The sequence below is a fragment of the Pelmatolapia mariae genome, linkage group LG5, assembly GCF_036321145.2.
Source record: "Pelmatolapia mariae isolate MD_Pm_ZW linkage group LG5, Pm_UMD_F_2, whole genome shotgun sequence".
Taxonomy (NCBI): domain Eukaryota; kingdom Metazoa; phylum Chordata; class Actinopteri; order Cichliformes; family Cichlidae; genus Pelmatolapia; species Pelmatolapia mariae.
Window position 1 is genome coordinate 15,956,903 of NC_086231.1, and position 13,249 is coordinate 15,970,151.

Consider the following 13,249-nt stretch of genomic DNA (forward strand, 5'->3'; position numbering starts at 1 on the left):
GCTGTTTGGGCCAGGTGGTTTCATGAAGCTGCAGTTTTGTTTTGCTTTGTTTTGAAATCAGCATAACAGCTTGTGTTAATGTAGGATAAAACTTAACAAGTGGACTGCAGGCGTCTGGCTTAGATTTTCCTTTTGCTTGAAATGTGTGGAAATGTGGTAGGTGGGGAAATGGTGAATGTTTTACTGCAATGGCTGTCAAGATCTTTCGACCCCAAGCTGCTTAAATGCGTGTGTTGACTAGATGTGTTCAACTGTGACATATTGGGGGAAAAAAATTGGTTTCCAGGTAGTGTGAGAGAGGGTGTATGCGTTTGACTTTGGTCCCTATCGAAACCCCAGTGTGGGGTTTTGTCCTGGGGTCATCATAGTGCAGAATGAGCAGATAAGCCTTGTGTGGTGAACAAAGTGGCTAGGAGTTTGAGCAGGAACCTGACAGGTGCACAGTCAGTGTTTAATCCATGTGGGACGCAGCCAGCTGTACTCATGTGTCACATTAAAGAGACCTGTGAAATTTTGTATTTAAGTCAGTCTAACTGTCACGTGTCAACCTTTCATCAGGTTATTATTATCTTTGTCATGGGTCTCATAATCTTTGTGGGTTGAACCAGACTTCATCATGTGCCGGTGTCTATTTATATTGAAGTCATTAGAAAGTCATAGTCGTTTGTTGATATTGTTTATATTGTGTGGCAAAAATACATTTTGTTCAGCATTTTATGAGACAGTTAAGATTGAAAAGAGAGCTCTAATTCTGTTCAGAGTGGATTTTTTAAGCTTTTATCCCCCAGGTTTTTTCCCTGTGGATAAATATGCACTGACATGTTAATATATGATGACTGAAATATTCCACAATGAGCCATAGATTTTTGTATTTATATTTGTACTTGTCCTAAAGAATTGCCTTGGCTTTTTAGTCTAATGTTTTGTAACCCCAAGAAATCCCCTGAATGACAATTAATAATAATAAAATGTTAGATAGCAGCTGTTCAAGTTTCAGCTCATTATTTCGATTTCTAACTTATAGCTTTCATGCATCATTTTTGGCTGCAGCAGACATGTTTTCCAAGGGGTGCTGAGTGAAATCTACTCAACACCATATATCAGACAGAGTTAGACTGCCTGGAGAACATGAAAGAGTCAGATATTTCCCTCAGTAGAGAAAATAACTGGACTTCAAATGAACAATAATGATAAATTCTGGATCTGATGGACAAAATTATTGCTCAGTGTGTACTGACCCATATGGGAAAGATTGTAGAAAACACTAAGGTTTTCCATTCCCTCTGTAAATGTTTAGGTTTTATGTCTATATCCCAAAAGCCTGACTTTACAATTTACTCATTTAAGTGGTCACTTTGATAGGTTTTCCTCATACGACATTATTACTGCATTCATTCTTCTTTCTCAAAACACTGTTTCATGGAAAAATGTGAAAAGGGACACTTAATTGTTCAAATCATAATATGAGACATAAAAGCCCTCCGAGACAATGTAATAAAAACATACAACATAAAACATTTATTATTTTTTTCCCCCATGTAGTAACAATGAATCAAAATATCCGTAGGCCTTTAAGCCAGGGTACCTGCTATAATGCTTCCACTGCAATCACTTTATTCTCGCATTGATGTCACATTTAATCATTTAGTATTTTTTAACTGTTCAAATAAAACAACACCCTGCACTGTCAGTAATTCACCCGTTAAAAATGAAAAATGCAACATTCTTGTGATGCAGTGTAAAAGCTGCCTGAAACACATGCCCAGAGTATAATTGCTCAGTACTTCCCGCTGCAAACTCCTGGTTACCAAACTGTGCTTCAGAAAAATGTCCTGGAGTTTATCAAGTAATCATAATTAATGAGAGTTAACTATTTGCTTAAATAACTTACCAAACTGTTTTGGCTAAAAATGTTCTGAATCAAACAGCCCCTTTAAAAAAAGCTGGTTGTAGTTACTTTTTACTTCCTTTTGATAACTGTAGGACATATGCTTTTAATATTAAAAGAAATATAGTTGGTTTATTATTATTGCACTGCAGTGATTTTTCACTTTACTCATGTATGGCACAGATATATATGGTTAATTCTTGTTATTCAGAAGATCTTCTTTGTAACACTGTAGATGACAAAAAAATTAAATAGTGTTTGTTAATAAACACTTAATTACAGCTGATAAATATATGTAATCTCTTATTCTCAAGGTACAAAGTCATGCTACTAATCTTGGCCTATCTTGTTAGATAGTTGAAGTTGAGAGGTCATTTAAAGAAAGCATTACAGTGGCTTTATTAACACTAAAGCCTCCATAATTGCTTCAGTGCTAATAAAGCATAATAATTGCATAATGTAAAATACATCTATGTATTTGCTGGGTTTCAACACGATACAAAATTTTGTTTTTTTAAACTTTTTTTTTACTACAAATGGGCAAAATCAGTTCAAAACCATGGTTGCAACAAATGTAAAACTCTTCTAAAAGGTTCAAGATATTACTGATAACTCAAGCTGTCTTTGAACCATCCTGGTTAAACTAATTTGAAGTATCTTTTACTGTGTTCTTTCCATGGTGACTTCGTTCTGTGTTATCAAGCCTGAAACCCGGTGCTGTTCTCTATAACTGCATATGTGCGCTTGTCTGTTGTATTTTGTTTCTTTGTGATTTTTTCATGAACCTACGTACGTTTGAGTGTTTTTATCTTCTGTGTTAAACACAGTGACTATATAATGATTGTATAATAAAATGTGAATCATAAATAAAATGTCCTACTCTTTTTTAAATTTTGCTTTATTATTGTCTATAACATTTTACATCTAGCATTAATTATAAAGATTGTAGACAGGAGAATCTGGGAAAACTTGCATAAATAATCATAAATAATAGCTTTTATATCTACTCGGACCTGTACAGGTGCTTGTACTGACTTCCTTTGGAACAATTCGGGATGTATCAATTAGGCTTAAAATAAATTTGACATTTTATGGTTCCTAGATCCTAAAGTGTCAGCCTCTGGGATGTGTAACAACTTCACCTACCATCAGGGTGCACCTGAACACCCGTACTGATGAAATATGGGGAAGTTTGTTGGGCTGTTTGCTATTGCTCTACAAATCATCCTTTATCGGACAACTGAGCCTAATGTTTTCAACTAAATCTTTGTACAAACACAGACTGTATTGTCTGCTTGCACAACTGCACATTGAATTATGTCCTTGTGTGCTTTCTAGTGGTGGTGCTTCATTTTATGACCCTTTAAATGATTTAGGCAGCTTGTATGTGATGACTAAGAAAAATAAGCCAAGATTATTTTATTGAATTTATAGAGGGTTCAACCTTAGAGATGGAAGACAGTTGTACCAAAGCATCAAGTTGCTTAAATAAATGTCTATCATGTTTATTTTTTATTTTATTTATGCAGTTCAGCAAAAAGGCAATTTCAGAACTACTTGGGGGTAGTTAAAGCTAAAAACAGAAATGTTTTATAGTTAACAACACTCCCTTATTTTGTTCCTGCTACTATTTTCTTTTTATGTAGTCTTTAATGTCCCTGTCTGTTTGATTTAACATACATTTGATGTTATACATTTGTATAATATATAATTTATACAATTCATTTCTAAATTAAACACCTCAGTTTTCCTTCAAAATGAATGGTTAGAATGCTTTTAGTATACTTTCTAGTCATGCCTGTTTAAAGTAAAATAAATCATCTGTTCTTTTGAACTGCTTAAAACGTTCGTGTTAATTTAAAGGTTTTAGTTGTTGAGAAACCTATCATGATAAATGGTAGATCTAGAGAATATATGTAATTCAAGTTCTGGCTGTAATGCAAGATGTGAGCATGTGGTCCTCTGTCCCCTGGAAGCACGTGGATTAGGATGAGCTGGTGCTGCCAGGCGCTCTTGGCTGAACCTCGTGCCACATGCAGCTTTCTCATCTACATGTGCTTGCCTGCTCCCCACTGTCCCGTGTTTGTCGCGTGCATGCCCTGCTTTATGTCCTAGTGTCACCGGAATAGATGCTCTGGTTTTAATGATAAGAAAAAATATATAAATAGCTCCTCTTACTTGAACCTTTAACCTTGAATTGTCAAAAAAGAGAGAAAGAAATCAGCTAATCTTTAACCCTCCCACTTGTTCAAACATTTCAAATGTCAGATAAATATAGTAGTTCAAAATGAGACTTTTCAGTTTTTGTCACTTCGTTGCTGAAAACAAAACTCATTTGGAATCTATATAAAGTCTAAGAGTTATTGAAATTATGTTAAAGCAAGTTTTAGAACCAGCCCGCATTTCAACAGGTTTTAGAGCTAAATTTCCACGTAGGTGGGGTAATTTCTTTGGAAAGAAAATGACCAAATTCACAGGTCGAATATTTTTCGGAGTGAACGTCACAAATTTTCACGGGACACAAATTGAATGGGTATACACTTAAAAAACCCAGGCTTCTGGATCAGTGACAAGCTATGCTCTTTAAAATGATGTTATATGTGTTAGTATAAAGAAATAATTTGGCTTTAGTTTACTTTTGTGTTTTATGGGAACATTTAAGTGGAAATCACTGGCAAATATTTTCTGTATTTGTCAAAGTTCTATACTGAGATATGTCCCAGCTGTAGCAGCTGTGACATTTTCCTAATATTTCCTACAATTTTCAGAAACTTTTTCATGCGTCTATTAACTTTTTGTGCTCTGAAAAAAGACTCTGAATCTAGAAAAATATGTGGAGCTGGTTTGATTTGTGATATTTCTTTGAAAACAACTTTTTTAAAATTTAAATTTGATATGTATTTGCTAAGATATGCTGCAAAGTGCCTCATATCTATCATATCTCCTTTTCACAATAATAAAGAATTCTCTGGTTTAGCAAAGCCACACTTCTGGTAAAATTTGTAAATACAAAATTTGTATACAAATCTGTTTTTAACATTTGAGCCAAATGTTATAAACTTTGTGGTAATTTGAGTCCTTCTACTTCTATAACTAGTAATTATGTGGTACTATGTTGTCTTTTCAGTCCATAGTTTGGTAAATCAATTAGAATTTACGGTGCCATCTATAAAAGTCATGCTCCTGTCCTCCCACCTCTGTACTTCAGTGTTGAGACAATATGGTAGTCCTGGCGAGCTTTGTGCCAAACATTCTGATGCCAAATATATTTATGTTGGTCAAGATCACGAGGAGCTCATTGAACAACGATTACCCAGTCATCAAATATATGTTGATGTTCTATAGCTAAATTGAATCTTGCAGTTTTGTGCTGAATAGCAAACAAGGGTCAGACGCCATCCGCTGAGATTGACATTGTGCAATGTCCTTAACATTGTCCACACTGTCACAGAAACACTGACTTCCATTGATAATCCCTGTGCCAAGTCTGAAGCGCTTTCCCTTCTCATATTCACCTCTGCTGTCTGTGGTGTGATCTTAGTAGGACTACCATTGCGGCTCTGATTAGTGTTATGAATGGATTTATATTCCCAATTTCTCCTGCAACTGTGTTTTCACATATTTTTAGTTGGCCACCTCTGCTCTTGTAGCCTTTTTAACGTTTCATCAGACTTTTTATTTCCCCTGGCAGCTCTTTCCATACTTTTGAATAAAGAAATAAATGAGGAAGTTTAAATGTTCATGGGTTATTTTATAAGAGTGTTCTCAGTTGCACTCAGTTTTGTTTCAGTGATCATGCACACACGTGCACACTCACTTTGTTGCATGTGTTTCTACACTAAGACCTTTATTTTCATTCCCTCTAAATGAGGTTTTTTAGTGGTCATAAGAGGAAATTATGTACTTGTAACATTAGAAATAATGCAATAATTTAGAGAGAATACAGCCTTGAATAATTTGACATTTAACTGATATTGCCTAACCTTAACCATAATACTTTTTTATGGTTGTGGTTAGATTATGCTTTTTCTTGCATTAACAGTTCTATCATTTTTTAATGAACCAAACTGAGATTTTTCTTACTTTTTATGGTACTCTATGCAGCCCTGTGAAACACAGAGTAGTCTATGTTTCAGTAGATCCACCTTTAGCACCGATAACTCAAAGTAATCATTTTCTGTTTGACTTTATCAGTCTCTCCCATTATTGAGGAGGAATTTTGGCCCACTCTTCTTCTTAATAACACTGCTTCAGTTCATTTACATTTGTAACCATTCATTTATGGGCAGAGTTGTTCAGGTCTCACAGCAGCATTTCAATCAGGTTGAGGTCTGGACTTTGACTGTGTCATTGCAACATCTTGATTCTTTTCTTTTTTAGCCATTCTGCTGTAGATTTGCTGCTGTGCTTGGGATCATTATCCAGTTGTATGACCAAGTTGGGGCCAAGATTTTGCTGTAGGACAGATGGCCAGATGGCCTCACATTTAGAGTACTGGCATATGGACAGCAAGGTGCCCACGACCTGTGGCAAACAGCAAGCCCAAATGATCTCGACAACTGTGTTTGGCAGCTGGTTTGAGGTGTTTGTGCTGATATGTTTCGTTTTGTTCTCACCAAGCATGGTGCTGTGCATTATGGTCAAGACATATATGTTGGGTTTTAGATATATAGAAGACCACAACAGAACAGTCGCTGCTGTATTTAGGTATAAACATGGTAAAGTCACGAGACAAAACAATAGGCTCTTGTTGTGTTTACTGTAAATTCAGTGATCCCATGCTTTATGGTTGTTCATGAACAAACATAATGACTGTAGTTTCACTCACTGTGAGAGGCTCAACATTTTGAAGAGCTCTACATGTTTACATTTCTAAGTTTGATTTAGTTTGCTTGTTTGCGATTGCTTTTTGTGTGATGGCCACCACTAATCATAAATTGTATCACAAAGTGTATTTCAATTTGAAAATAGCATTCACACAACATTTTCTCCTCTGAATTTACCTCACTGGAAATAATTGCTGTCAAAGGCCAGTGTTGCAACAGGAAGTGTTTACATCAGGGGTTTTTAGGCTAGGGGATTGAGGCTACGTTAAGGGACGTGGTATCATTGAGCAAATACTGACTCACCAGATAACATGGTGCAAGGTATCAGTAATGTTAGGTGTTTTTTATTTTTAATTTAAAATCCAGATTTAGATCCTTTTTTTTTTAATTGATGAAAGGTATTCATACATTTGAAGAGCTCAGTACCCGATTATATTGTGAAGCAGCATACAGTGTTGCTTTGTTTTAGTCCTCTCAAGTTTCTTTCCTAGCTTCAGTGGCATTGTATCAATGACACTCTTTAATTGTACACTATGAATAGCCACAGCAGTGATCTTCTGGCAGAGAGGACACTGTGAACACAATTGAGCTGCTCTACCCTGGTCACAGCGGAAACTACTCACAACACACCATTGTCTGTCTAAGTTCTCACTGAAGTATAGAAGAGTATTTATTTCTGTTAAAAAGTCTGTGGCAAATTTTAAAGAGCTATTAATTAAAGGCTTGCTAATGATAAATGACAAATATTCTGACATTCTCTTCTGACTGTAACTGTGAATACAGCGTCCCCCACACTGATGCTACTGTTAAACTGTATAATTATAGTAGCCTCATAATAGCTGTTTTGGAAAGCGCTTTCTCTGTTATTTGAAGCATTTTGTTGTGAGTGATCTGGCATCTCATTTAATCATACTCATGTTTATATTCATCATCAAGGCCACAGTGTCATTGTGTGGGATGTCAGCAGTAGCACTAAAAATCGAGGGATCTGGAATATAAAAGACAAGAGCAAATACGGTTATAAAAAAAAGTACTCTGACTATGAACTTTGCCTTAGTGATCCTGACTTGTTTGCTTTGCTCCATTCTGAAGTTCTGGAAAGCAGAACATGCATCGTCATATTTCATCCTCACATTTGATTATTTGCAGTTCAGTGTATGGACTGCAGAAACTTCTGAAAAAGAACGAATGAGGTCAGATCCTGTTGACAGGCGTGTTGAACATCACTCTGTTGACTCTGAGTCATTCCTGTGCTGTACAGATGTATTCTGGATAGAAAAATTTGATAACGTCGTGAACACAACATTTTGTTCCAATTTCTAAAAAGGAAAATTAGGCAAAAACAAATGACTTGTTTGTGGCTTGTAAAGTTTTGCTTTCAGTGACGTGGCACAGACAAAGGCAGCCCCACAGCATATTTCTAGGCCCTCTCTGAAAAGATGGATTGGATATAAGGGTTTCTTCAGGTCCACCCTTTTCAAGTTTAACAAACTTGCAGAGATGTATATAAGGATATTTTTCACATGGACTAATCAAAAGTCTATGAACTTTTAGAGAAAGCTTGTGTTTCCACAAGCATTAAAAAGTAGCTGATTGTCTACAACAGGCTGGCTGAAACAGCGTGTCTTGAGGGCCATTAAGCATGTTAAGTGTACATTGTCTTTATGAAATGGTTTATCAAAAACAAATAAGGCCTCTTGTCTGATATGTTATCTGACTCATGTTTTTTCCACCTCTGCCTTAGATATTCAAGTCACTCAGAAGAACTGCTTTAATCGAACGCATACACCAAACAGAGCTTGAATTATGGAGCCTTCTCAATCAGAGATGAACATATTATCAAACGGGAAAAGTCATGACCTTGGCGATGATGTGGGTGTGCCATTGAAAACAATGCTAGATGAGGATCAGTGAGTATTCTTTCCTTATGAATGGCTGCCTTTGTTTAATACAGCTTGAAGCAAGTGTTTTTTACGCGTTCCTTTTTGTCTTTCTCTAGTTATACTTGTGTGAAAGCCACAATCTCATAAATCCAATTAACCAATATTATTTTAAATTGAAATGTCACTGCTAAAGCTAAAAGCAGATGTTTGATTTGTTTTTGCTTACTGTTGTCACTATGATAATTCTCCTTTAATAGTGAAAATGATGAACAAGATAACAGATGTGGTGAACCACATAAAGTATAACTTCATAAATAATATTCGCTTTTTTAAATGCATGTTTACCTTGTTTTTGTGCTCGCCTCAACTGGTGGATCCTTATACAGAAATGGCACTCAAACAGTCAGGTATGTTTGCAGAGATTTACATCAAGGGTTTTCAGCTACATATTTGCTCATTACGTCACCTTCAAAGCACATGATTTGCTAGAGTCTGCAGACGATGTTTGCTCACTTTCTCAGTGGTGGACGGAAATGCCATCAATTAACACCTGTAAATCTGGCCTCTAGATATGAAGAGCCTGATGATGGACTGGAGAACGAGGAATTTTTGCCCAACGAAGGCGGAAAGAAACCCATACGTTTCACAGATGTAAGTGAGAAACCCAACAATTATAGCTATATAACATAGGTAACAACATTAGGTTTGATCTTAAATTGGCATTTAATGTATACTCTGTTTTTTATTTATTTATTTATTTATATTGCATTTACAGTTTGAAGGAAAGACGTCTTTTGGCATGTCGGTCTTCAACTTGGGCAATGCTATTATGGGTAGTGGAATCCTGGGTTTAGCTTATGCCATGGCCAACACTGGGATACTCCTTTTTTGGTGAGTAAAAGAGTTTTAAAACAAAAAATAAAACAAGTTATGTGACATTTTTACAGCAAATCAAACTTACAGAGATGTCTGAATATTGTCTTAAACATTTCTTTTGGAGGAGGATACTTGTTCACCTTTTATCATTAATTAGATTGATACAACCCTTATTTCAAGCCTCGTACAATAGCTTTTACTGTATGGTGACAGTCTATTCTTGCACTGTCAAAAGAAAAGACTATATCTATCAGCATATAGAAAGTTCTGTAGCAGGTAATTTCAGTTCCTCCCTTATGGATGGATCTACATATTTTACACTGGATGTCTTTTCTGGCACAATTCTCCCATTAATACTCCCAAATGGGAGCAGACTGGCTTGTGACCTCTTGAGGCTGGTTTTGTAACCCCTACTGGTCTCAACACAGAGATCTTTTGTATATTAAGGAAATGTGTTAACCAGTACACTATGGAGCTAGCATATGGAAAACTATTTTGAGACTAATTCTTAGAACTATGTTCTCATGGCAGTGCCAAGAAACCAGTGAAGACCTCAGGAAATATCTTCACCTAGGAAAGGAATTCTCACATGGATGTAGGGAATCACAGAGATCTTGGTATAAGGAGTCATCCTAAGCGATGCTGTCTGGCCCCACATTTATATTGAACAAACAAATGTATGACAGCTTCCCACCTGTCAGCAAAAAAACCCAATTAGTCTTTTTCCAACAATTTTCTGACCTCAAGATTTGCTATTCTACTGATATGCAGTGATTAAATTGAAAGGAGGTAAACTAAGTTGTACTTCTCAAAGTAATCTGCTTTTTCAGTGCATTTATAAATAGTACTGATTTATTATATGTCTTAATGTCTTGCAACACATTATATGCCAAGATTCGTTCACTTTTATTTGTTGACTCTCTTAGGCCCCAAGCCTCCTTGCCACATAGGCCATAGAAAGGCCACAGCTCAGAATAACTGAACCTCCAGACCCCATAGAGGCATCCATACAGACAGCTGCTGTCAGACCATGACCCAGGTTTTCCTAGTCATATAGTTTATGTTTAAGTAGCTGCAAAGAAGTGAGACTGGAGCAGAAAATGGCCTCAGCGTCTGGCTCAACTGTGAAAGCAGGAAGTCAGTTTAGTTTATACAGAGTAGCTCTTGTACTGAAGGAACATATAGAACATGCCTTATGAAATCTTCCTATTAGTACTTGCATTAGAACTGTATAGTGTATGATTAGCACAAATATAGTTAGAATGTAATATTACATCAAGCTAAATTTAATACATACAGAAAAATAAGTAATAAATAAGTACAGCAAAGTAAGCATGTTTATAGATGTCTGTATTATAACCACATTAATGCTAGAACAGGTGTTTCAGCCACTGAAACAGCTATCCAGACTGAAAAAATACTACTGAAAATACATGATACTGCAAGGTTTATAGATCTGGCTGGAATAAGTATTTTAAACAGTTGCAATTAAAGTTGATATAAACACTTCACATATAAAGGCTAATTTACATCATGAGAAGCTGACAGATGTAACACTGCCTGTGTAGCCGGATTTAACAAATAAGTGCTTAATCCTTCGGGATTGTATTCTGATTCTGATTCTGAAAGTTCAAGTTTTTAAAACATGTTTATTGCCATCTTGTGCCAGTAGAGAACGGTCAATAGATTTACATTAGTTTATGTTAGCTAACAAAACTAATAACTCAGGAGAAAATAAGGACATCCATCCATCCAGTCGCTTCCGCTTATCCTTTTCAGGGTCGCGGGGGGTGCTGGAGCCTAAAATAAGAACAGTAAAATAAAATAAAATATAAAAAACATCAGTTTTTCACTTTTGTCCTGCCCTTGGCTGCATCAATGAGTTTTATGTTAAAACTGAGGATATGCTGTCCAGCTGTCACTCTCTGTCTCTAAAGCAGTAAGTGGTTCTTCATTGTTTGGTTAGCTGCACTCAAACTGGAAAATCCACCTGTTAGCCATAATGTTTGGATTTGTAAAGCACTTTATGAATGAGATTAGTATGGAGAGCGGGTTTGAGACAGGTGACAGGTGGTTTACCGAAATAAAAAACCTGGAGTCAGAAACTGATTTTTTCTTGTGTGGTCATATGTACTATGCGGCACATTCAGCTGATGCAGTCAGTGCTAATTTATGACCACAAAATATCATGAATCAAAAAAACAAATGTCAGGATAATAGTTGTATAGGAAATAACGAGTGTGTGACTTTTGTTTTTTTGTCACAGGTTTCTTCTGACTGCAGTAGCAGCTCTGTCATCCTACTCTATTCATCTGCTGCTCAAATCCTCAGGCATTGTGGGTAAGGATTGTGTCATTTCTCAGTGTTTTGAAAAGAAATGGTACAATTACATGTTGTAAATATCTCACATCAAAAATCCCATGGAGATTGCTGTTGTGGTTGCCATTAGAAAAGGACAGCTGATAAAGTTGAAAAGATCAAAAACCACTTAATGTCAAAGAGTGCTTGACTGAAAAAAAAGTTATGTGAAAAAAACTTTATCAACAAATAAAGTATTCATAATTTAAATGTATTTTTAAAAGCCAATTTTGTATAGAAGGATTTGATTTTCAGTCATCGTAACTTGTGTAATGCCCTGTCTCATTAAATAAAGAAATTTTGTTTTGTTTTTTTTATTCCGTAATTTGAGATTTTGCTGAGTTAAAATTGTCTAGGCAAATTTTAAAACTAGGGAAAAAAAATCATGTCAGCGTACTCTCTATTTATCTAAGTTGTGCAGTTATTTGTCAACCCCTCTGAAAGTGTCTCGTTGTGTTCCTTGGACAGAGATCTTAGCAAATATAACTGAATTTGTGATTGTTTGTAATTTGCTTACAGGAATCCGAGCTTATGAACAGCTGGGGTACAGGGCCTTTGGCAATCTTGGAAAAATAGCTGCTGGCACAGCAATCACCCTGCAAAATATTGGAGGTGAGGAGACAGTGTAGGTTTGGAACATGTTCGCTCATGTGTTCTTCCACTGGCCTGTAGCTATAAACTGAATTCACTTCAATTCAATTCTGTTTTATGCTTACTGCACCAAATCACTTCAAGGTGCCTTATACTGTAAGGTAAAGACCCTATAACTATAGTCAAATAAGCCATTAGTATTACTTTGGCTTTTGGTCCTATTTAGAAGTTTGGGATGTGAGAGAGTATTAACAATGAAGTAGCTGCTTATAAGTAGCTGTATTCCTTGTGATTTTGACATTAAAAAGATTTCCTCTTCTTACTGACCAGAGCGTTGTTGAGACAAACTAGGTCATACCTTCTTCCTTAAGCATGAACTACTCAACTAGCTTCTTAAGAAAAAAACCATAGTTTACCCTGTTGATTTCAGAATCATTAAAATCAATAAAGAAAGCTACTTTTTTGCTGCTCCTTTGTCATAAGGGGTAGTGTGTGTAAATCACAACACCGTTTTTGAAAAGAAAATAATCATAATCAGTCATCAGTATGAGTTATATATTTTATAAATTCTAACACGGATTTCAACCATTTCTAAGCAAAGAAGCAGCCACAATTAATGTAGTCACTTGAGTTAGGCCTAGGATATAGTGCCTCAGGCTGGTTTAAAAAGAACATATTCAGAAATCAGTAAGTTTTTCTGATCTCTGGCATTCCACAAGGCTCTATCATTGGTCCTTTGTTGTTAGAAAAAAACCCATGTCTGCAGTTACTTGAAAATGGAGCTGCTTGATTACTAACAGACTCAAAAAGATAAAGCTGCTTTCCTT

At 35.9% G+C, this 13,249-nt stretch overlaps 1 protein-coding gene across 1 annotated transcript in view; it reads left to right on the top strand.

Moving 5' to 3' along the window:
- The window catches only part of LOC134627608 (sodium-coupled neutral amino acid transporter 3-like), a 28,052-nt gene that overhangs the window by 1,853 nt on the left and 12,950 nt on the right, over positions 1 to 13,249 (top strand). Inside the window, exons 2-7 of the mRNA XM_063473858.1 lie at positions 8,459 to 8,624; positions 8,984 to 9,004; positions 9,167 to 9,248; positions 9,373 to 9,488; positions 11,740 to 11,813; positions 12,351 to 12,443. Coding sequence (XP_063329928.1) covers positions 8,521 to 8,624; positions 8,984 to 9,004; positions 9,167 to 9,248; positions 9,373 to 9,488; positions 11,740 to 11,813; positions 12,351 to 12,443 — 490 coding nt within the window. The 5' untranslated portion in view covers positions 8,459 to 8,520. The remainder of the gene's footprint in view (positions 1 to 8,458; positions 8,625 to 8,983; positions 9,005 to 9,166; positions 9,249 to 9,372; positions 9,489 to 11,739; positions 11,814 to 12,350; positions 12,444 to 13,249) is intronic.